Source organism: Cryptomeria japonica, chromosome 3 (genome assembly GCF_030272615.1).
Source record: "Cryptomeria japonica chromosome 3, Sugi_1.0, whole genome shotgun sequence".
Taxonomy (NCBI): Eukaryota; Viridiplantae; Streptophyta; class Pinopsida; order Cupressales; family Cupressaceae; genus Cryptomeria; species Cryptomeria japonica.
In genome coordinates this window covers 567812717-567837740 of record NC_081407.1, presented here as the reverse complement: position 1 = coordinate 567837740, position 25024 = coordinate 567812717, and the positions used below count along the sequence as shown (strand labels likewise).

The following is a 25024-nucleotide window of genomic DNA, read 5'->3' as shown; positions in this document are numbered from 1 at the left end:
TGCCAAACTATGTTCTTCTTTGACTCCCACAATAACGTACTTGCAGTTCCATTGGAGGTTACTCGTTCCTTTGCTAGCACTTGTTCTACTTCGGTTGTAGCTTCTCAAGGTTGTTCCTTCTCTGTACAAGAGTTCGAATACACCACCTTCTTCGTATGTGCTCTCATGATTGATAGAAGTGCCTCATCTTGTTCTGCCACATCCAACATATGAATACCCTTTTGCTTTTGGCAGTTGGTGTCTTCATAATTCCCCAATCCACACTATTTGCACAATAATTGTATGTTGTCTATCTTATTCTGATAGTCTCTCGCAAAGTGTCCCCATTCACTACATTATCGACATTGTATGATAGGACATCCTCTATCGTACTGTATTTGGTTTCGCCCTCGTTGATTTCCATTGCCGCCAGGCGATACATTATGTGGTTTTGATGGGCTAGACTCTCTTTGTGTGAAGAGTACTTGCATACTTCTAGTCTACAAATTATATGGACACTCCTTTATTGAATGACCCATCACCTAGCAAATCTCACAAAACATCTTTTTAGGGAAATTACCTTTCGTGTGCCCTCAATTTTGCACTCATTACACCATAGTTCATTACTTTCTTTATTGGTACCTTTCTCGGCCTTCAATTCTCTCAACATTCTCAACATATTTTGTCGAAGGGCCTGCGCAGTTTTAGATTCCCCATCACTTCTACCTTTGGTGCTCTCGTCATCATCAATCTTCCTCTTCCCTCGGTTCCCTTAGAAGGATGTTTTGTTTTCACTCTCGATGTCCATCACCTGATTGTAAGCATCGGCATACGAGGATGGAGGTGCTACTTTTATCTTCTTGCGCAGCGAGGGGATCAATCCCTCAATGAACCACCTCTTCTTCAACCTGTCGGTTGGCTGGTTCTCCATCTTGTTCAGCAGTTCTTTGAGCCTACGATTGTATGCTCGCACGTTCTAGTTCTTCCCTTGCCTAGTGATGTAAATTCCTGCAATAATTTCATTGTCGTCTCTCAACAGTTTAAGCTCTTCCTGAAATGCCTTCTTTACTTCATTCCATGATGCTTTGTATTGAACCGGTAGGTCTGTATACTAGTTGATGGCAATTCCCCATAGGGTGGCGAGAAATGCGAAGTTCAACCAGTAATCCTAGTCGTCTTGACCATTTGCCTCCCATATTGTTATGTAGGTCTTAAAATGGTGTACGAGATCCTCTGATCCATCCCCTATAAATTTAGGGATTTTCTGCTTCTCCTGGGTGTTCATCATTGTTTTCACTTGGAAGGTATTGTGTGTATTCGACCAAATTGGACCATCTCACTCTCACCCACGTTCTTGTGCCTCTCTTGCACTCTCAGCCATGCACGAGATGTCTATGCGTCCACCTTCTGCGTCTTCTACACCTTCATCACCTTCAGCGAGGGGCAAGTTCCTGATATGGTGCAAATTGGTTTCTTGTCTGCTTACTCCCTTGTGTGCCAAACCTGAGTGGACTATTCAAGCCGCTACAATCCGGTGCTTTCCTTGCACTCTCGGCCACACAGGCGTCCTCTACACGTCCACCTTCAGCATCCCCAACACTACGGGTACTTCCAAGTGTGCCGAACCTGGGTGGACTGTTCCAACCGCTACGTTCCGATGCTTTCCTTGCACTCTCGACCACACACGCACCCTCTACATGTCCTAACACTCTAACTTGTTCCTGTGCTCCCTCCGGTCAAGGATCGACGAATCACCTAATTTCTTGGTCTTGACGACCCTATGGTCCCTTCTCACCTTTATTGGGGTCTAAGGGCATGAATAACTCAAGGCTGACCTGATTTCGTTTAAGGCAACGATGCCACAATGTTTACTGCTATATCTAAGAAATCAAATATAGGAAATAATAATATACATGACAACGCATACCAGGCACAATAGTAAAATATATCTTTATTCGCACATGAAATTATTACAAACAAGAAGATCAGAGATGGTCGGCCAAGGATTACAATAGATCTGACTATACCATACTACTTTTCTTGGCAGTACACAACATATTAAAGAACCCAACCGTTGCCGAGAGGAACACAACCGTCAACCAACCGACACATTAACTACCCGAGAGTGACAACCCACTTAATACAAATAATTAATACATTGGCAGATAACAAATATTATCAAACATAACAATAGGCATTTTATGCCAACTACATCATAACATGCTTGACCAAATGAAGGATGCCATTAAGCAAAAGACCCCACCCTAGAGTTGTACAATGAGCAGATTCACCCTATTATCCAAAAAGGGTGGGAGAGGCTAAACACACCTCTACATATGGCTGCATAAGATTTGACTCCAAACTGGTATGTGCAAAGAGTAAGTAAAATTCTTCCTATTGATAATCATGAGGTGAGGAATGATCTCATGAAGGCCTTCAAAAGAATGCATAGTTCAAAGGAAGCTTCATTAATCAAAGTTGAGAGGCGGATTAAGTTCTTTGAACTGAATGGCTACAAAATTTTGGTAAGGATTGATAGGAACACTTTGGCACAGACCAAGCCAATTAAATGGAGAAATCTATGGACATTCAGGACCATTGCACGCACTTGCCATTTGTCTTGTCTCACAGATTTCTAGTTCCTCTACTACTACTAATAGGAACTGGTCCACATATAGCTTTATACACTCTCTAAAGAAAAGTATACTTACCTCTACAAGAGTAGAAAAGCTCATTGCACGGCATAGTGCCTTGCCAATCATAAGACACTTGAGTATAGGCAAAGCCCAACACAAATGTGGATTGTAAAGCCTAAAAGCCAAAACAACTTGATGATGAGCATGACATGTAGATGGAATTGGAGGAAATAGTTTCACTTCCTTCCAACAATTCCAGTGATGAGGAGTTTCCTATATATGCAGATACAAATAATGAGGACTCTAATCTTTGAGCTTTTTGCTAAAACAAAAACAATTATAGATATCGTTTTTGGCAATTTAATTTTGTTATTTTGATGCTAGTCACTTGTATAATGAGACTCTAGTTCAGTGCTTTGAATTTTCAGCTTATAACTTATTTGAATATTTCAATTTGCAATGGATTCCAATTTTCAGCTACTAGCCTACTATGATGATTCATGAATAATCATTGATATTCAAATTATTACATTTTGTCATTATCAACAATTTAAATTGGGCCTTGGCATTATTTAGTTTAAGTTCCTTGCATTTCTTTTTTATAACCTATGTGTTTTTTGCGATAAAAACATATTATTATATAGCAGTCCCCTTGGCATCCCCCTACCATCCCCAAAATTTTGGAAAAAATTTGCTATCCCCAGGAATCAGTCCCTGCATCCCTTTGTCCCCAAAAATCAAACAAACACTGCAACTTTCTAATCCAACCTCATTACAATGTAATCACAACATTGACAGACCAGAAGGCTAAGCTTTGGTGAGATTGAAGAGCATATTACCACTTTAGTAAATGGTCAGGAGATAGAACCGAGGAAATAAGAGCTTAATTCCAGAAATTGATAAAGGATACAATTGGTGGAGCATAAATTTTAGAAAATGTGAACAAACTGCCATTCATTCAAAGGCATATTTGAAAGGGAGAAAAAGGACAAGTTGAAATTGGAATTTTGGTGATCAAAAATAGCTATGACAAGTTCAGATTATTTATACGGACTCAATGCCAATGCCTAGTGCATCAGGAATTCAAAGATTTATTGACAGATTTCAAAAGGTACATGTTACAAAGGATGTTGCCATTGTCATTGGAATTGTGCCAAGATCAATGACTGGGGTTCCAAAGTAGCTATTTATAGCTATCATTGTTTTTAGATCAAGTTATTTTTGGATGGCCTTCTAGAGGTCTAGTTTGAAAACATTACATTTTGGGAGAAATCAATTACAAAAATTTCTTGTTTTGTATGATTATTTTGGAACAGTTTTGTATTTTAAGCATAGTTACGAGACTTGGATTTGCCTCGGACTCAACAAGCTGATTTTGGACTCAAGCTCCAACTTAAGAGAAAACTCGATACAAACTCAACAAAGACTTGGCAAATTGTAAAAACCCAAGAAACTCAGAGCTTTTTAAGGATTTAAAACTTGTTTCATGCACACTTTAATAAATAAACCTTAAAGACACAATAGCATCATACACAAGTATACATTGATCACATAAGTATAAACACAAATTACAGCTGGAGGAAATAACACAGTTAGATGTATAAATATTGCCAAATGTATACAAAACTCATGGAATACGAAATCCATTGCATCAAAACAAATATTTAATCTAAAATTATAAGACTATGGCTTCAAAGGAGGTTGCATTACTCATCCCAACATCATGACAAGTCATGCATTGGCGTCTAAGATGGGTCTTGGATAATGATGTAGTCATGATATTTGCCTATGTCTCAATGACTAATGTGTATATTCAAGTAAGGAATTTATTAGTAATTTATCTTGAAGCCTTCAATACTGCATGTGTTGTTGACAAGCTCATTAACAAAGAGGAATGGTTAAATAAAAAGATAAATGGTTGTGTTCTATTTTGACTTCAGCTAGGATACTAACAAATGGGATTCTTCTATCAGTTGTCTATGCAAGGCATAATTGATACTATAGTGTCATAAAATTGCGCCTCCTGCAATTTTAACCACATTTTAAGTCCTCACCTTGGCAACGACATCCTTCTTCCTAGCCAAGACCTATTTCTGCATTTTCACCCCTTGCCCCCTTCATGTTTGAGCCCTGAGATAGCCTCAGGACCCTGTCTGGGCCCCAAGATAGGGCAAGACAGGGGCGTGGCACCCCTGTCCCACCCTCTTAGGGTGGCCCCAAGATAGGTCCCCCTGGCCCCATCTGTACTTCGGGATCCTAAATCTCCCCGATGTCGGCCTTTTATGAGATGAATTAATCTTCAAGAGGCATGTATAAAAGGGAGTTGGTTTTCTCATTTGTGTTGATGATTTATAGCTTCAGTTGGATAAAATTAAATGTTAAATTGGCCTTAAGGCCTTCAACATTTAATAATATATATCATTATGTTATTTATTATTATTGTTAAATTGATTAGATAATAATATTCATTACTATATTTAATTAATAACATTATTATGTAAATATAACATTAATATTAATATATTATTAATATTACTAATCAATATTAGAATCGGTATTGATAAGCAATTCATTGTTAATCTAATCGATATTGTTAAGCAAAGCAATATCGTTGGAGATCGCATGTTATTGCTAATCGCCTTGTTAATAAACAAATGATATTTGTTATGGCTCGTCACCCTTACTGGAAGGGTACGATACTTCATGAGAAGTCATATCTCCTCAGGGAGATACGACTCTCATCCAAGAATATAAAGAACATAGATTGCAAACAAAAAAAAGATACTCACAATAGATCATGCAAAAACAATTTTGTGTCAGATCAAATCTAACTGAACTAGAAACGAAGACAGCATACTGTGGGTGCATATAATCTGCAGATCAAATATAGGATACATATAAGATCCAATTGATATATATAGGGCAGACCGATGCCTGGGCTGCATTCAACATGGTATCAGAGCCAGGTTTCCTTCTATAAAGCCTAACCACCTGAAGGAAGATCCGATTAAAGATCAATTTGATATCTCCTTGAAAGTTTTTAAAATGACGAATGGAATTAGATTCGAAGACAGACTTGAAGGTTCCTCAAACTATGATTCATGGAAACTACGAATGATGTTGGTACTAAGGAAGAATGAGTTAAAAACAATAATAGAGAATCCTTCTAAACCTGATGGAAAAGACGAATAGAGTCAGTGGGAAAAGAACAATATTAAAGCAATGGAGTTATTAGTAGATGGATTAAAGAGTCATCTACTACCTATCATTACAAGGTTAGATTCTGCATATGACATGTTCAAAGCCTTGAAAGACATGTTTGAGATTAACAACATGAGCAGAATCCTCACATTTAAAAATCAACTTTCTAATATTAAAATGAGTAAACAAGAGACTATCACTTCATATTTTATGAGGATAACAGAATTAAGGAACCAGCTCTCATCAATTGGTCACATTTCTGATAATAAGGAGCTAACTATGATAACTCTAAATGGGCTCCCTATCTCATGGGAAAGCTTTAGACAAGGAGTTAGTGCTCGATCCAAAGTTCCCAAATTTGATAGACTAAAAGCTAACTGCATTCAAGAAGAGTGTAACCTAATATCAAGAGGAATCACGAAACCCATTGATGAAGATGTTCAAGTTCTAGTCTCTAGTTTGAAAAGGAAAAAGGACAAAAAGACATATGGTAATCGATCATTCAAGAAGTCTAGAAACTTCTCTAAATTACAATGTTTCATATGTGACGAATATGGCCACATTGCAAGAACTTGTCCTCTCAAACTTAAACTACAAACTTCCCTTGCTGAAGTCAAAAATTCAGACATATGTTCAGAAAAATATGTTCTCTAGAAGAAACTCAAGATACCTTGTGATTGAGAGGGAGCTTACTAATAAAGATTGAGCACTTCTGAGGTAAAATTGTAAATATTGATTATTATTATTAATACTAATAATTATTTTATGGCCCCTATGTAAATCATAAGGAAGTGACAACTTCCAAATGATTTCCACTTGTATTTTTTGAAGTTATTGGAAGGTGACGATCTTACAATAACTCAAGATTGTGGATAGAATCGCCGACTGAGGCAATCCACACAAGAGCTCATGGATAGAATCACCGACAGAGGCAATCCACGTAAGAGTTTGTGGATAGAATCGTCGACTGAGGCAATCCACGTAAGAGCTTGTGGATAGAATCGCCGACTAAGGCAATCCACGTGAGAGCTCATGGATAGAATCACCGACTGAGGCAATCCACACAAGAGCTTGTGGATAGAATCGCCGACAGAGGCAATCCACACAAAAGCTTATGGATAGAATCGCTGATAGAGGCAATCCACTCAAGAGTGTGTGAATAGAATCGCCGACAGAGGCAATTCACATCTTGAAACTATGGTCCCAAGATAAGCATCATACGATTTATGAATATTGCTCCCAATATCTTTTATCCTCCCTAGCTAAGAGGGAGTGTTGATGATTTATAGGTTCAGTCGGATAAAATTAAATGTTAAATTGGCCTTAAGGCCTTCAACATTTAATAATATATATCATTATGTTGTTTATTATTATTATTGTTAAATTGATTAGATAATAATATTCATTACTATATTTAATTAATAACATTATTATGTAAATATAACATTAATATTTATATATTATTAATATTACTAATCAATATTAGAATTGGTATTGATAAGCAATTCATTGTTAATCTAATCGATATTGTTAAGCAAAGCAATATCGTTGGAGATCGCATGTTATTGCTAATCGCCTTGTTAATAAACAAATGATATTTGTTATGGCTCGTCACCCTTACTGGAAGGGTACGATACTTCATGAGAAGCCGTATCTCCTCAAGGAGATACGACTCTCATCCAAGAATATAAAGAACATAGATTGCAAACAAAAAAAAGATACTCACAATAGATCGTGCAAAAATAATTTTGTGTCAGATCAAATCTAACTGAACTAGAAACGAAGACAGCATACTGTGGGTGCATATAATCTGCAAATCAAATATATGATACATATAAGATCGAATTGATATATATAGGGCAGACCGATGCCTAGGCTGCATTCAACAATTTGCATGAGGAAAAATGGGAGGCGAAATTCAAGCGAAGTGGATCATAAGCAAGCATAGGCGAAGATATACATCATCAAGCATTCAAGCATTCAAGTCTTCTTCATTAATCCATTGGAGCAATATTTCAACAATCATTTGCAAGCATCTATGTGTGTTAGGGCTTTGTCGTGTTACATGCCATTTCATGCAACACTTGTGATTACATTCAAGAAGCAAAGCAATCATCATCGACAAATTGTAGATCTACAAGGTATACATTTCCATTGTTTACATTCAAGCATTTGCAATTACTTTCTTTCAAGGTTGATTCCTCAACCAAGGTTTGACTGAGGCAAACCCCTATCCACAACCCTTCTTCCTCTCTTTTTTGTGTGTAGGTTGCAAGTGCGCAGCTGTAATTGCAGGTTTCAGCTTCATTTGCAAAGACGGAAGAACCCTTTTCGTTTCGTGGATTTTGTGAAGGACCATGTACATTCCCGCCACGGTCCCGACGACTTTTCTTCGTATTTGCAGGGCAGATCCGTATCAATCTAATTAGCTCAGATCCGAAGTTACAACGCGATCCCGAGCTGGTAGCTCTTCATTTCACTCATTTTCTCTCTCTTTTCCACATAGTCAGCAAGTCAACTTTCTCATTTACAAAAGAGGGTAAATCACACTTCAACCCTTGCAATCCACTTGGAACTCACATCCTTGTTTCCCTTGGATGTGGATCTAGTGGATTCAAACCCTTCTTTTGAATGTAAAGTTCCTCCCAAGTGAAAATCATCCTAGTGGCTTCCTTTCTCTCTCCTAGGTGGGGAGTCACTAGGATCCAATTTTTCACTTTACATTTTGGTAAACCCGACGTCTCACACATTAATTCTGATTTCTCCTTATTAGATCTGATTAATTGCAATTTGGATGTCAAATTTTCATTTCAAGTTTGATCTATTTGCAAATTTTAGAGGTTAATTGCATAAAAACCCTAATTTTTCATTTTAAGAAGATTAAGCTTGTGAAGTGTAAAATTTTAATTACTTGTTTCAGATCTGATTTCTATTTCAAAATTGCAATTCAAATCTGTCTCTTTATTCTGAAAATTCAGTGGTTAAATCATAAAACCCTAGTTTTTAAGATCTTTCTATTTTCGACCTTTGACTGCAAATTTGACCGATCTAGACATCTCCAAATCAGCTGTTTTTTTGCATTCTGCAATAACATCATAATACCTATCATCCCTGAAAATTTTGAAAAAAGTTGGTCGGACCGTGTGCACTTTCACCACGGTCCTCGGTTTTTTCCCGAAATTTTAGGAGACGGAATTGACTGTGTTTCTCTGCTTAAATCCAAAAAATTGGCATACTTTATCAATTTTAACACCCTCTAAGGTCGAACACAAATTCAACTTCAAATTTCAAATTTGCAGTTCAAATTCCATTTTCCCTCCATTAAATTTTCTATGCATGTATGGGGTGAACATTATTCTTGTTTGATCATCAATGAATATGGAGTTCTTATCTTATTTTGCTAATTCAATTTCGAGTTACATTAAAGATGTTCATGATGTTCCCTTTCATGCATATGATGAGAATTTAGTTCTCCCTTTCATTCATAGTTATGATTTACCCTCTCCCAAAATTGGTCTCTTCTTTTAGCTAGATGAGTTGAGTGAGTGAGTATTTTTTATAGATTACGTGATTCTTGTCAGAGAAAAATAATAGAATCTCATCTTGTGATAAAGTGTTGAATAGCCTTATCCTCAATACTGAAAACAAAATGATTGGTTTTACTTTAAATTTGTATTGCACAATAAAAGAAACAATAGTTCTAGGTTATATATATTTTGTTACATGGAAGCTTCCCCTTTCAATTTGAAGAAAGGTAAATCCTTTCCTGTTTCATTTTGTGTTGTCTTGAATGAGACAAATTAAAACACTAACAAGGAATAGACACTTAGATATGCACCTGTCAAGACACAGCTATATCGAGCTTGATAGCTATGCCAAAATGGTGTTGTCATTTCAATGAGTGCATGTCTTCTTGGTCTACAACTGATTTGTTGATCAAGTATAGAGTCTAATTGAGAGATGCTTTGATAAAAAAGTGTTTGTCACATGATGGATTTGTTTTAGATATAATTTTATATTGCAAAGAGAGAGAATTGGCTAGAGGAGTCTCAAGTAGTTCTATTGGCCTGTTTGGGGACAAGCAACAAAGTGGTTGTGCTAACAAATTTCAGCATTTTCTTTATTTGTTGATAATCTATAGCTGCTTCTAAAAGGCTAAATAAACTCCCAGGAAACTTGGAAAAACTTAGTGTTCCATGGGGTTGTGTCTACTATGCCCTTAATACTATAGTGTGTAGACGGATATGAGTAGTCAATTTGTAGCTGCCATAGCTATTAATGAAATTATGCAATCATTAATAGTGTCTTATATAGACATTCATGTCAGCCTAGGTGACATCCAAGGCATTAGTCAAGTATATATAGGAGCTAGTGGTTAGTTGATGATCATATTGTGATTGTGTTCTTATTGGAAATTTACCCCTTCAAAGTAGCTTATTATTTTCAAGCATTTGCAACATATTTCCTCAAATTCATTGTATTTCCACAATCCATGTTGATATTATGCAAGGTTTCTGGATTAAACTGTGTGAGAACTTTTGCATCAACGTTTTGGGTCACACTCAGTGAAGCATCATCAGGATGAGAAGAACAACTGAAAGAAAAAAACCTTGATGATGGTTCACTGAGTGTGACCCGAAACGTTGATGCAAAAGTTCTCTCACAGTTTAATCCAGAAGACTTGCATAATATCAACATATTTCCTATTATATTATTCTCTTGTGCAAATTATTTCTTTACAAGTGGTATCAAAGCATGGCATGGGCATCCGAAAGGCAAGAAACACGGCAATTGTAAAGCATATAGCTCTTTCAATTTGGTGAGATTTTTGCTTAATTTTGGAGGGTTGAAACTTGCTCAAGTATATATTGAAGCTACTTCAGTCCATATTTGAAGACATTAATTGCATTTTTAAATATTAATATATAAAATATAGGTGTTAATTGCATTTCATATAATATTTCCTTTTAATTATTAATTGCATTTCATATAATATATCATTTATTTTTAATATATTAAATATTAATTGCATTTCATATATCATTTCTTTTTAATATATTAAATATTAATTACATTTCAAAAGAATATAATTTCCTCTCTTTTTAAATATATACATTTCTTTTAAATATATTCGATATTACATATCAAGAATATATTTAAATACCTTTCCATTGAAATATTAACTATTTAAATAACTTTCCCTTTATTAAATAAATTAAATATATTTCCTTTAGATTATTTATTTCAATTTATTCCTTTACAATTTCCTTAACCCCGCAAGTGATTTTACATCTTGCGATACCGTAGGGGTTATCACAATTTGGAGCAGATTTGAAGAGGTTATTGTGAAATTAGGGTTTCCACCAAATTTGCCCCCAAGGCTACAAATCAGTGAAAAAAAATCTGATTCGAGAGGGTTGATCAAGAACGTATTGAAGCCACTATAGTATAGATTTGAGCTCATTTGGAGCTGATTTGAGGAAGTTATTGAAAAGTTAGAGTTTCCACAAAATTTACTCAAGGTTGTAAATCAGCAAATTTCTTCGAAATTTTTTCAAAGAAGCGAGTTCCAAGTAGACGCATGTTATAGTAAAATTTCAGCACATTTTGAAATGTGTTCAATAAGTTATTGTCAAAAATATTTTGGGGAGATCATGATGAGACCACAAACAAGAGGCCAACACAAGCATTCCCACACATCAAGAAAATGTCTAAACAAAGTGGAAATAGATTCAAAGTTAGGATCAAGTGGAATTGTACATCAAAGTGGTGCTCAAAAAGTGTAAAGTACAAAATTTGGAAGAAGTATGCAATCTCAAATATCAGAAGTAAAAGGAGAAGTGACTGAGATGAATGAAAACATAGCTTACATGACGGATATAGTGTTCGAACTCCAAAAATCTATCTAGGTGCTATCTATCTTACAACCAAAGGCACAACATGATGTTTCAAGAAATCAAGATGTATCATCTAGGAATGCCAATCTAGATCCAAATGCTAGGAATTATAGGATCTCAGAACTTACTACCAAAGGTGGATATGTGCAAGTTTGATGGCAAGGTTCCACTGGCTTGGATAAATCAATCAAAGAACTCTTTTATGTACATCAAATTCCAAGTAGACAAAGGGTGTTGATGACTTCCTTATATCTAGAAGACCAGAACCACGACAATTCATTTGGTACAAATTGTGTGCCCAAAAGAAGGGTCTTAATGTCAATTGATCATTTTTTACTGATGATTTACAGTCGTGTATTGTGATAAAGTGGCATAGAATTACTTCAACCAACCAAAAGAATTCCACGATCTATCATTGGGAGTGGAAACAATCACAAATGAAAATTTGAATGATTTGTTTCTTGGTGGGCTGAAGGATCACAACTAACATGAGGTGTGCAATTGCATATTTAAACCAGGTCATATATTTTAGTCTTTTGTTATGACATGTAAGGTAAAGGAAAAAATCTAGCTCCTCGAAGGAAAGAATTCACTAGCAACAAAGATGGGAAAACTCCTACACTATCATCCTTTCAAACTACAAGATTGTCATATCAAGAAATTGAAGAAAAAAGAGCCAAAGGATTATGTTTTGACTCTAATTGTAAATATAGTAGACATAAGAGTATTAAAAAGTTGTTCTACAATGATGGCACCAATGATGAGGAAAAGCATGAACAAGAGGTAGTAGTGGTTGTGGAAGACTTGGAAGGTGTTCAACCATCTCTTCTCATACACTATCAAATATTAACACTCCACAAACGTTCAAGGTAAGGGGTTTCCTTAAACATATTGATTGACTTAGGGAGTACACATAAGTTCTAACAATAAGTTGGCAACATGATTGAACTATTTCATTTACCCAACCCCAAAATGTCAAGTTACAATTGCAAGCGGAGATAAAATTAGTTGTTAACAGTATTAAACTCAACATGCAAAACTACATGCTTGATTGTCCTATGATTGCTAGCCCCATTGTTAGAGCAGACATTGTTTTGAGAGTCTAGTGACTAACTACCTTAGGAATAATTGAGATGAACTTCTAGGAGTTGTTCATGTGGCTTTGTAAAAGGGTTAAACATTAAAACTAGGGGAGAGTTGCTCTAATTTCCTTATCTCAATTTAAAAAAATAAATTTGCAAGTGTTAGAATGAAGCGCAAAAAACCCTCACACTTCCTGATCACCAAGATTTCAATGCAGGAAATTTACTCCCAACAAGCTGCATAGTTCTACTATGTATGTAGTGTGCAAATTTCAATAATTAGCCAAGTCTTACAATTCAAAGGCAATCTAGTGGTGAACACACAGATGTTTAGACTAAAAATAATAAAGCAATGAAATACTCTTCTATTTTCACTTCCAAGAATAATAAAAACAACTGTACAACCTAGAAAAAGACGTTTTTTCAAACAGTTGGAAAGTAAACTGCATAACATATAAAACATAAAAACCTGCTATAGGAGCTAATATATTTGAGAGTATAGTGAACTACTAAAGAAAACAACAAAATAATTATTGTAGGAGTCACTCAATTGTTGTGATAAATAGACATGAATAGCTTCAAACCCTAGCTGATTGGAGACATCATACATAATATATAACCCTCAACGAAATGAGCCACTAGACCACTATAATCACCAAAAAAATTCCAACACCCTTTCCTTCCTATGAGCTCAATGGAAACTAGCTGGCATGGTTGCAATTGGACTAGCACAACCGATATAACAAAAGTATGGCAAGTATGAACCAGTGTTACAAGACTCAGACTTGGCAAGCTGTTTTTTGACTTAGACTTGGACTCGATGCCCAAACTTGGTGTAGACTCAACAAAGACTCAGAAAATTGAAAAAACCAAGAAAGTCAAAGATTTTTAAGGATTTAAAACGTGTTTCATGCACCCTTCAATAAACCTTAAAGACACAATAACCTCATCCAATAGAAGCTACTTTGATCACATACACAAGTATAAATTGAGTACATAAGTATAAACACAAATTTTAGCTAAAGGAAATAACACATTTAGATATATAAATATTGTCAAATGTATACAAAACTTCTGGAATATAAAATCCATGGCATCAAAACAAATATCAAAACTAAAAATATACGTCTATGGCTCAAACGAGTCTGCATTACTCATTCCAATTCCCAACATCATGGCAATTCATGCATTGGCATCTAAGATATGTCCTAGATGATGATGTAGCCATGATATTTTCTTGTGTCTTAGTGACTGCTGTGTATATTCAAGTGAGGAATTTATTATTAAAGATTTCTTGAATCCCTCCAGACTGCATGTTTTGTTGTCAAGCTTATTAACAAAGAGGAGCGGTTAAGTAAAAAAGATAAGCGGTTATGTTCTAGTTTGACCTTAGCTGGGATACTAATAGATGAGTTTTCTCTATGAGTTGTCTATATGAGCATGATTGATACATGTTTGCATTATGAAAATGGCATTTCTTGCCAACTATGACTTAACTTGTATTCAACAGTACAATCACTGTAGCATGCCAACTATGCCTATGGTAGTTCTTGTATACTAAACAAGTTGTCCAATGTATCAAATAAGATAATCCTTGATTATGGCTTTGACTGTGAAGATGCAGAAATTTGCAACAAGGGATATGCATTTTGCAGATTTTATGATCATGATTCATCATTGGCTTATTACTTGCTTAGACTTATAATTCGATGGGGGTTTGGGGCAACAACCCAACAAGGTCAAGCGGCAATGCTCCTTGCTGGGGTCAGGGGCAACACTCGTAAGAGGATCAAGAAACAGGGCCCCCAACGGGGCCAAGGGACAACGCCCCTCATGGGGTCCCAAGGTAGCACCTTGGGTGCAAAGGGCAAGGTCAAGGGGCAGAGCCCCCGCCATCAAGGGGCAGAGCCCCCGCCACCAAGCCCAAATGAAGACTTTCAAAACTACACAGACCTTCATGCAACGCACCATTTTCATATTGTTTTGTAAATCTTAGATGGGCATGTCATCAACTAAAAAAGCATTGAAAGGGTGTAATTTTTTATAAAAAGTAACTAAAATGTCAGATTGAAGCTTTACATTTTTTCTTGTTATCTTTTCGTAACTTCTTTTCTCCCAATCCTTGCCAAGTTTGGCCTATGGGACTGGTTGGGTCTGGCGAGTCTAGAAGACTCGACAAATCTCCAGGAATCACCTAAGACTCGAGTTTTGAGCCCCAAAGACTCATTTGGCCTAGTTCGCCTCAAGAATCTCCAAGTTTGGGAGAGTCTAGGCGAGTCTTGTAACTATGCTAGAAGCACAACAAATGTTGATACATATCTCCCAAAGTGGTGTGGTTGGCTTGGTGTAAAAGAAACTAACCAAAAGTACAAATATAACCAACAATAACTCAGAATCAATCTTGAAGAATAAATAAAGTTATTCAACTACAATACTTAGCTCAAATGTGACCTTCATGTGAAATCACCAAATGGATTGGAGGGTTTTCATCCTCAATCTAGAACTTGAGGTTTTTTGTCCTCAACAACAACCTAATAGAAATCTATTATAGCAAGTATGACTCTTATATTTGTTGCACAAATGGGCCACTAGACTACTACAATATCCTAAAACTCCCAAACACAAAATGCAAAAGATGCTTGACAAGGGGGTTGATAGGAGAGTGGCTCAGTTATTGACATTGGAAGTATAGTAGTCAAGGATTCCTGCATCATTAAATATGCAAGATACTTTCAAGGATGAGTGAAAAAGATTGTAACCCAAAAGAGATCCTAAGCATGTTATTCAATCAATGTTAGGGTACAATCTACCATCCAACACCTTTTCTTTGAAGATGCGCCAAAAGATTGGAGCAAAGAAGGAACACATTTGACACTAGCAAGAGGTAATCTCTACTGACAAGGAGAAAAGGCAAAGGCACATAACAAAATGAAGCAACACGTTGATCGGTGCAAAATTTTAACACACACAATGCTACCTAAGCTAAATGGAGACATAAGTCGCATCTTGAAGCTTGAGTTAATTTTCCAAACAAAGGAGTTCAGATCTAGGATACTCACCAAATGGAAGAATTTATCGATCAAAGATGTTGCAACAAAATGATTAAAATTTTCACAAGTATCCACACTTGATTAGCATTGAAGACTATGCTTATGTAAAGGGGGCAGGGCAGGGAGTGGATGAGGCATGCTATGCCCTTAATCCTTTAGTGTATACAGGGATATAAGTAGTCAGCTCGTTGCTACAATAACTCTTATTTAAGTTATGCAATCATTAATATAGTCTTATATAAGTAGCTAAGTCGGCCTGGGTGACATCCAAAGCATAAGAAGGGTATGTATAGGAGCTACCGATTAGTTTATGTTCATAGCCTATTTTGTCAAGACTACATAGCCTGCTCCATTTGAAGGGAATGGCTAGTAAAAGGGAAACAATGCATAAAAAGTTAAAAGATGAAGGATCATCATTGCAAACATAGAACAACATATTTCGTTTTACTTTTAAAATTTCCAGCTGATTTTAGTTTGGTTAAGTTATTTTAGTAGTTGTCCCAATGTTGTACCCAAAACCCACATCCCTGCATCCTAGAAACTCAAGGAAATGGTGGAGAAACTGGGTTGGAAAACCATCAAAACCAAGTGCTTTGTCATGGCTAAAGGAGAAAACAACTAAAATATTTCAGTTTCCTTTCCATGGTGTGAGCAAGCGATGAAGGTGTTTTCATTTCCTATTAGAGATGCTTGATTCTTTATTTTCCCAATGTGGCCACTTTTAAGCATCAATTTTTACAAGATCCATGAAGGACTACCAAATCAATTACCCCCTCTTTTTAGCCTATTTTAATTATTGGAATTTAGCCTATTTTACGAGATAGACTAGAAGTAGACATTGATGTTTTAGAAGGAAGAGTATTAGTATGAAAGGTCATATCATCCTCTATCATCAAATGATCTACATGGGGAATAGACTCTCTAGGAGAAGGATCAACATTACTCTCTAAAGTTTCACCTTTGAGGGGGAGATCTTTGATAGAGATGTTAACAATCTCTTCTTGAACTAAGGTATCCTTATGAGTACAACCTAGTTCTATCAAAGATCTCCTTTGGCCGCTAGATTTCACAAAAGGATGGAGATGTATCTTCATCCCCCTTTTCTCATTCTACGCATGGTAGTTCTAGCATTTGCTGTCCAAATGTTAGCTACCACTTCTTGTCTACATTCCAAGAGATCCAACTAGAAATGCATCACTAGCTTCCTTTCTACTACACTAAGGTAATCAGCTTTTGATGTCACAAGGACCTCAAAAGTACCTTTATGCCCTCTAGGATCACCCAATCAAATTTCCTTAGTTCCCATCACTCTACAATTGATACATCAACTATTGCAATATTTATTTCTTTTGACCTATCTTCTATCCTCTTTGGTGATAGGTCTCCATGTATCATCATCAAATACAATGTTTTCCATATGGTTTAGTCTATTTCGCCCATTGTGAGTTCAAAGCCCATGTTATAGAGCATATTTTTTTATTGTGCTTTTAATTTAAATTTAGCATGTAGCTTCTTGTGGAACTTCGCTTCATTGCTCACTATAATTGTAAGACCCATTAACCTATCCATCTCACAAGGCATTTGACATAAAAAATTTTGAAGAAAACAAGGAAAAAGTAATTAAATATCAAAAAAATATTATTAAATGGTACCTTACTGATGCATACATGTTACATATCGTTAAAATTTCTTCGAATTAAAATTTTGCATTGGATACCTCTCACTCTTGAATTCAATGTAAAAAATTTGAAATACAGTTTTTCTTCCTTGTAATTCATATGGATGAGTTTGTTAGGATTACGGTGACATTTACCTTGCAATCCTATGTATAAATTATGTGTCTCCAACAATCTTGGAAAGTGTAATTGGATGCCTAGGCTGTAATTGAAACTTAAATTGTAATTAAGATTCCCCAAGAATCTTGGCATTAGTTGTCATATGCATTTATGAAGGTGGAGCACAATGGTGACAGTTACATTTGAGTTTGAACTCACTAAATGCACTTTCCCAATTCTAGGTGCTAGGATTGAGGAGTTGAATTTTCAAGCACCATTCTTGGGAATTTGAGCATTTGGGGGTTACAACACCAAAGATGTCTTTGTGATTACATTTACTATTCTAGGGCCAACTACACCTATGTAATTTCCATGTGAAGTCTGTTGGAATCGTTTGTTGTTGTGCCAAAAGATCGAACTATTAACGCCTGATACAAACACCAGATTTAACCCGACCCACGGGAGGTAGTTAAGCCATGTCACAAGTCCCCAAGGAGGTGCTGACCACCAAGTCAACAATCTCCCCCTCAGCACTGACTGAGCCTTTAGCACCCACTGAAGGAAGACTCAAACCCGTGACCCAAGGCTCTAATACCAATTGTTGGAATCATTTCCCATTGCACCAAAAGCTTGAACTATTAACGCCCAATACAAACGCCAGATTTAACTTGAACCACGGGAGGCGGTTAAGCCATGTCATGAGTCCCCAAGGAGGTGCTGACCACCAAGTCAACAAAGTCATTGATGCATTTTCTATTCTCAAAAATAAAAAATGCTCTCCAAAGTGGGTATGGGGATTTTGCATGGTATCTTGGTTTTGGTATCCATTTTGTTGGTAGAACATTTCTGGTTTTTTTCCTCTCTATTGCTATATATTGAGAGTATAGATAGTGGTTTTAAATGAGATTGTTTAATAGGTACACAGGTGCTGCTGAAGTGTTGTCAGAGTGAAAACAGTATTATTGTGTTGGATATATCTCATATTTGAAGATTAATATATATTTGTCCTCTTTCTTGTCTGGAGTTTTTTTCCCCAAAACGTTTGTCCATGTATATCATGTGTTGAAATGATTTGCTGATTTATTTCTCATTCTTGATTTATGCAATCGCTTAAATAAACTTTCAATGTCCTTGTTCAGAAATATAAATTTCTGATTTGCATACACTTGTAGAAGATTTTATTGCAGCAGTTTCACCTTGTTTCTCAGCAAAGTTATGATGCTATAGTGAAGTCTTTGATGATCTAATCATAGTTTCTCAAAGAATCCTTATCTTATTGTTTGTGAAGTTCTTGCAAACACAATTGATGCAGTATACTCCTGATTGAGTCGTAAAACAAACAGGGAGCAGTATTAGCACTTCAAAATATCTAGCATGAATGTCTTTCTAATAATAGGCAACGAATCATCATTTAAAGCTATATGTTAGCATAATTATCTTGTTGGTAAGAGATTCTCATTATAATAACTATATACCTTAAATTAGTTAAAAACAATGACCAGAAATTTGCTATCTCCAACATGCTATAAATTTGATGTTCTTTGCAATATTGTATAAATGGCATAATGTTGATTTCTATTTTCAGTTCGTTTCTTTCCTTCAAGATTACATGGATTTACTTTATCATATCACACTAACCCTTAAACACATGTAACAACTAAAACTAAACGAGAGTATTAATGTTTTCTTACTGCTTGGAGAATCTCAAGGACTCTTGATTCCCTCACAATCCATGGCCGATCTTTGGAAAGTGCCTGAAATCAGAAGGAAAACAAGCTGTAATTGTTAGACCATAAAACGTTATATTATATTATCTTTTCCCTTTGCCAAAAGAAATGTATATATAAAATACACCTCTTAAGGAAATCATGGCACATTTATGGAAGAAATAAGTAATAGAAACTAATATACCATATTAACATTTAAGCATAAATCAAACAACAGAGTAAATCCATTCTTTAAACCCACACATGCAGTAGCACATTAACTGCACTTATCTCAACCAAACTACAGATAATATTATGCCACTTGAATACCGAGTTTTAGCTGTTACTTTGCAGATTGCAGATTTAAACAATGCCAGATCTTGTTTTTTATTGTGTTTTTTTTTTCTAAATTGTAATCTTTTGTGGCTTATTATAATAATTAGATCAATTTTTTGCCTTGAAGTTTGAACCTCTACTACTTTGCTTAAGCAATTACTTTCGTATTGTAATACATTTGAACATGTATCAGAATTTAGAAATGTAAGGTCCACTAAGGAGTATATTTTTATATTTCTTCGACGTTTCACTATTTGGTTTTATTATTAATATTTAATTAACCACATTGATAATTAATTTCATGAGCAGCCATTTCTCTCTGACATTTTAACTTGTGAACATTGGTGAATAAACAAGACAAGCCATCACACTGTCAGAGCAGAATGTTTATTAGGGGATTGCGTCTAATTGGCGGGGGCCAAAGATTTCCCACTTTCTTTGTAGTGGTCCTATATAACATTTGCTAAGACTCCAAATTATAAGGTTTAGCCTTATAATATAAAGTATAGCATTGGTTATATTAACCTAGGGATGCTTTATCAAGTGTTGACTTTATAAATGTTAATTAATTTACTCAAATAACCATAACTGGTTATTTGGTAAAATGTTACCAACCCCTACATGAACAGTTGAGAAATATATCAACCAACATAAACACCATAAAAATATTGAATGGATTGCATATTGCACTGTATTGTATATGCATTTGAGGTACATCTATGAATGCATTGTACATACATATGAGGCTGTTGTGGAAGAAGCAAGGGAAGAAGATACAATGAAAGCAATGAGTCTATATTTCTATTGACTACTTGTAAGTTTCCTCTTCAATGGTTGATGCTTTGTGGGCTTTTTTACACAAGAATTTTGTAATGTCTCCAGTTGAACAACTTTGAGAAATTGAACATTAATTGGTTCCTATAGGCGAAAGTGGATCAAAAAGATAATTAATTATATTTAATTATTTACTATGATTATCTAAAATGTTATATTAAATAATTATCAAATAAAGTAACATTAGAAAATTAAGATTAATTAAAGTCAATTAATCATTGTAATTGTTCGAAAACTGCCAAATGATATTATAAACGGAAGGTTTTCGAGAGGAGAAGACATCATTCGGAAAAATTATTTTATTGAAGAGGTTTGGAGAACTTGGTGATAGGCTCAGTACCAGAGGACAATAACCCTCAGGATTGGAGTTGTTTGGACGAAATCCAATCAACTTGTGGGTGGATTCATTGCACGATTCACACGTGGGCTTAATGGAGAAATTTGTAAAGTCTTCCAAGAAGACAAATTGCAGGTTTTATTCAGAATAATCTTGTAGAGATATTTAATTAAGTTTCAGATTATTTAAAAGAATAAATAAAATATATTATTTGGCGGGGAAGTAAAGTTGTCATTTCAAGAAAATAAATTATCATGTTGAATAATTAGTTTTACATTGCCAAGATATCAAATCTCTCATTGGGCATAAGAGGTTTAATACATAAAAGCATTAATAATGTTGAAGTGATTTTATAAAGTTCTTTATAAAGTGATTTTATAAAGATTTTATAATGTTGAAGTGAGGCAAGGATGTCCTCTTGCTCCTGCTCTTTTTGTGATTGCTTCTGAATCTTTGTTCTATCTTCTTAGAGACAACTCCCTTTCTCCTAAAGTGAAAGGTATTTCCCTGCCAGACAAATCTGAATTGCTTAACATCCAGTTTGCTGATGATACAACTCTCTTCCTGGAGCTTTCCTGTGATAATATGATTGCTTTATCTGCCAAACTTACCCTTTTTTGTGAAGCCTCAGGAGCAAAGATTTCCCAGGCCAAATCTACCTTGCTTAGCTGGGCTGAGAGGCCTCCGGATTGGCTCTCTTCCTTTGGGTTCCAATGGGGAGGGCCCAATACAATTCATAGATACCTGGGGATTCCTTTTGCTATCTCTCCGAGTCTCAAAGATATATGGATGTGAATGGAAGATTGAAACTAAGTTAAGCAAGTGGAATAAACACTATCTCTCTCTTGCTGGCAGAATTGAAGTTTGTCAAAAGGTTTTGTCTTCTTACAGTATATTATATGCCTTTGTATGGATGTTTAGTAACTACCAAGTCAATGAACTGCAGAAGATCATTAGGAATTTCCTATGGTCAGATGGTAGAGGGCAGAAGAAAGTGCTCTCAGTCAAGTGGGAATGGTGTTGCATGAACAAGGCTTTTGGAGGTTTAGGTCTTAAGGATCTTAGAATCCAAGGGATTGCTCTTGCTACTAAGTGGATCTTCCACTCATTAGAAGGTGTTGAGCCTTGGAAAGTGCTCATTCGGAATAATATCAGATTAGGGGTTCCTAAGCATGCCAAATCATGGAAATTCCTTCCGTTTAGTGACCTAATAGCTGGGAATTTCTCAGTATCCACCGCAGGTTCTGCTGTCTTTAAATCTATTTGGAAGGCTTGATGGAGTGTTAGACATAATATTGGTAATAATTAGATCAGTCGGGATGATTTTGTGTGTGGAAAGAGGTCTATTTGGTGGAATCTTACGCACAATGGCAAACCCCTTGCACTCACTCAAGGTTGCTCAGCTAAGATTTGGGCCAACAAAGGAATCAGGTGCTTTAAAGATATTATTGCTAATAATATGATCATTTCATGGGATGAGCTCTCTTGTAAGCATCAACTTCCCCTGTCTAGTAAAAGAACTTATAGCGTCTTGTATAAGGCTTGCAACTCCCTGCAGTTACCCAAAAGATGTGATGTTTTTAATGACAGATTTGTTTCCTTTACTTGGGTTGACAGTAACTTGCTCTATAATGTTAAATCTATTTCTATATTATAATTCTTTGATGTATAATGAGAGTATTGTTAATCATGTTAATATTGTTTGGTATTCTAATTCATCCCCTGCTCAATGGGGCAAGTTGTTTAAGAATATTTGGAACTCTCTTGTTGCTCCTAAAAAGAAAGCTTTTAAATGGCTACTTCTACTTGATAAGTTACCTATCAGATCTAAACATTCTAATGATGATTTGTGTAAATTTGCAAGGTTAAAGAGATAGACATATTTTCTTTGACTGCTCTGTAGCTAAGGAGGTTTGGAAGTTGTTTGGGTTTATTATTCCTTGGCATACTAGCATACTTGATGGTGTATCTAGTTTTATTAAAGGACTTAAAAAAGACACTAATCAGTTTTGGAATTTGCTTTCATGTGAAATTCTTTGGTACATTTGGAGGATTAGAAATTTAGAGAAGTATCAAGGGATAGAAAGGACCCTTACTGAGTCTTTTTGTAGACTCGCATTCCATACTGTCTTCTCGCAGGTCACAATGGTTATCAGACTCAACAAAGAAAAATTTCACGGATTTACTGAGGATGGACACACCAAGATTTTTATCTATGATCTCTCCCATGGATATACATGGGGAAGGTTAAGTGAAGAGAGAACTCCCTTTGTCAACACCTTAGATGCACTCATGAAAGAGATAAGAGGGAATGGAGCAATGGCTCGCCAACAGATGATTAGTAATGCCAGGAGGTTGGATGATCAAAGGTTGGCGTGGATGGAAGGCCCCCTTGGCTGGGTTTCCTGGATCTAGAGCAGACTTCTATTTGTGGCACCTTGTTCTTTTTTGACTCCGTGTGTGCAGAATCCTGGTTGCTATTTTGACATATTCTACTATTGGCATTTTGTACTAACCTTTGCTTCATATTGATAAATGTATATGGCTGTAGCTAGAAGCCTGGGTTTGGTATAAGGATGTAATGTAAATGTAATCTATGACTGGTATACTGGCAAGTATTTGTGGGCTTGTCTAGACTGTTAGGCTTTATGCACCTGTGAACTCAGATTATACTTTGATGTATTTCAGTTTTTACCTTATAATCAAGAAAAAAATGTTATGTAAATCATTATTAATTTCGGAATTCCTTATTTGGGCAATTTACTCATATGACTTCATAAATGGGCTAATAACTTTGGATGTCGAGCCCATGAAGACAATTGCTTGAAGAATTGAGTTTATATGGTGACTTTAACGATATTGAGATTATTTTGTTTAGTCTTGCAATTTATATTTATGTTGATGATTAATATTTTTATTTTTTTGGATGTTGATGATTAATATTACTCACCATGGATTATAAAATTATTTGCTGAGTGACTTTTGTATGAACAATGATATTTGTTTTGTATCACATCAAAAATCAGCCACAAGAGCCAATCGAATATAAAGAGTCATATTGAATATGAAGTTGGTGTGAGTAACCCTTTAGGTGAACTTTGTATTCCTATATATGCGTATGATAACGCGATGAAGGAGAAATTGTTCTTTCAGTATTGATGTACTAAAGAAATACTATCTTGCAGTTCATGAGCATCTGGACGCTATGTTTTTTCACAAGAATTTAATGAATTGAGAGCTTTACACTGAAGCAAGAGCATCCTAAGATTTTCTTTGGCATGGGAAACTATTGAAGTGTTGAATCATCTCCTTGTCGTTGATTGAAGAATTTTTGGTCGGGTGAGATCTCAGGCATGAGTTTATTCTTTGTGCCAGTCTGGAGCATATAGTATGTGGTTGTTGAATGGGTATATAGATGATCACTGATGTTGGGGAATGTCATCCTTCCTACATATATATCGAAAAGATTGTTTTGAGCACGACCTTGAAACTCATGGTGTGAAGTTATTTGAATCGAAGGGGCTGTAAATATAAAGTCATGAGTAACATATCACACCTATTCTTGAAGGTTGAACATTGGCACGACCTATTCTTGTAGAAGACGTCTAGCTTCATCAGTTTCTGGCATATAATTGCAAGGTTTCTTTCTTGTGAATGGGTATGCCTAGAGAAAGGCGTCCAATCAATTTAAATATATTGTTGGAACTCAAGTGATTATTATGCAATATTTATTGAAAGTCAGATTAATCTTTTCCAGTAATATTCCTTTCAATCTATAAATTGGCACATTCTGATGTTATGTCGCTATACTTAATCTTCCATTCATTCCATGACATTCGTATGAAACAAGTTGTTGAACTTGGAAACATTAGGAAACCAATTAGCTTCTAAAAAAAAAGTATTAGGGTGGGAAATCTGAGAAAGATTTGGACATGGGATCTTACACTGGTACCAAAGTTGGTGAACCTACCAGCCTGTGGAGTTGAATTGAAGTGCGCATCAGATTTGGTGAATTTCACAAAGTTTAACTTAAGAAGAAAATTTGAAGAAAGAGCAAATAAAAAAGTGGTCTTTTCTCAACAAAATTCAATGAAACATTTAATTACATCACCAAAGACTTACAGAAAGAAGAGGAAATGAGAGATTGGCTCTTAATAATTGGCCTAGGATTGGAATCCATCAAATTTTCAA

At 35.6% G+C, this 25024-nt stretch overlaps 1 protein-coding gene across 1 annotated transcript in view; it reads right to left on the bottom strand.

The window, feature by feature from the left end:
- The window catches only part of LOC131075667 (calcium-dependent protein kinase 28), a 200210-nt gene that overhangs the window by 22552 nt on the left and 152634 nt on the right, over window positions 1-25024 (bottom strand). The window contains exon 10 of the mRNA XM_058012512.2: window positions 19312-19374. Within this exon, the coding sequence (XP_057868495.1) occupies window positions 19312-19374 (63 nt within the window). The remainder of the gene's footprint in view (window positions 1-19311; window positions 19375-25024) is intronic.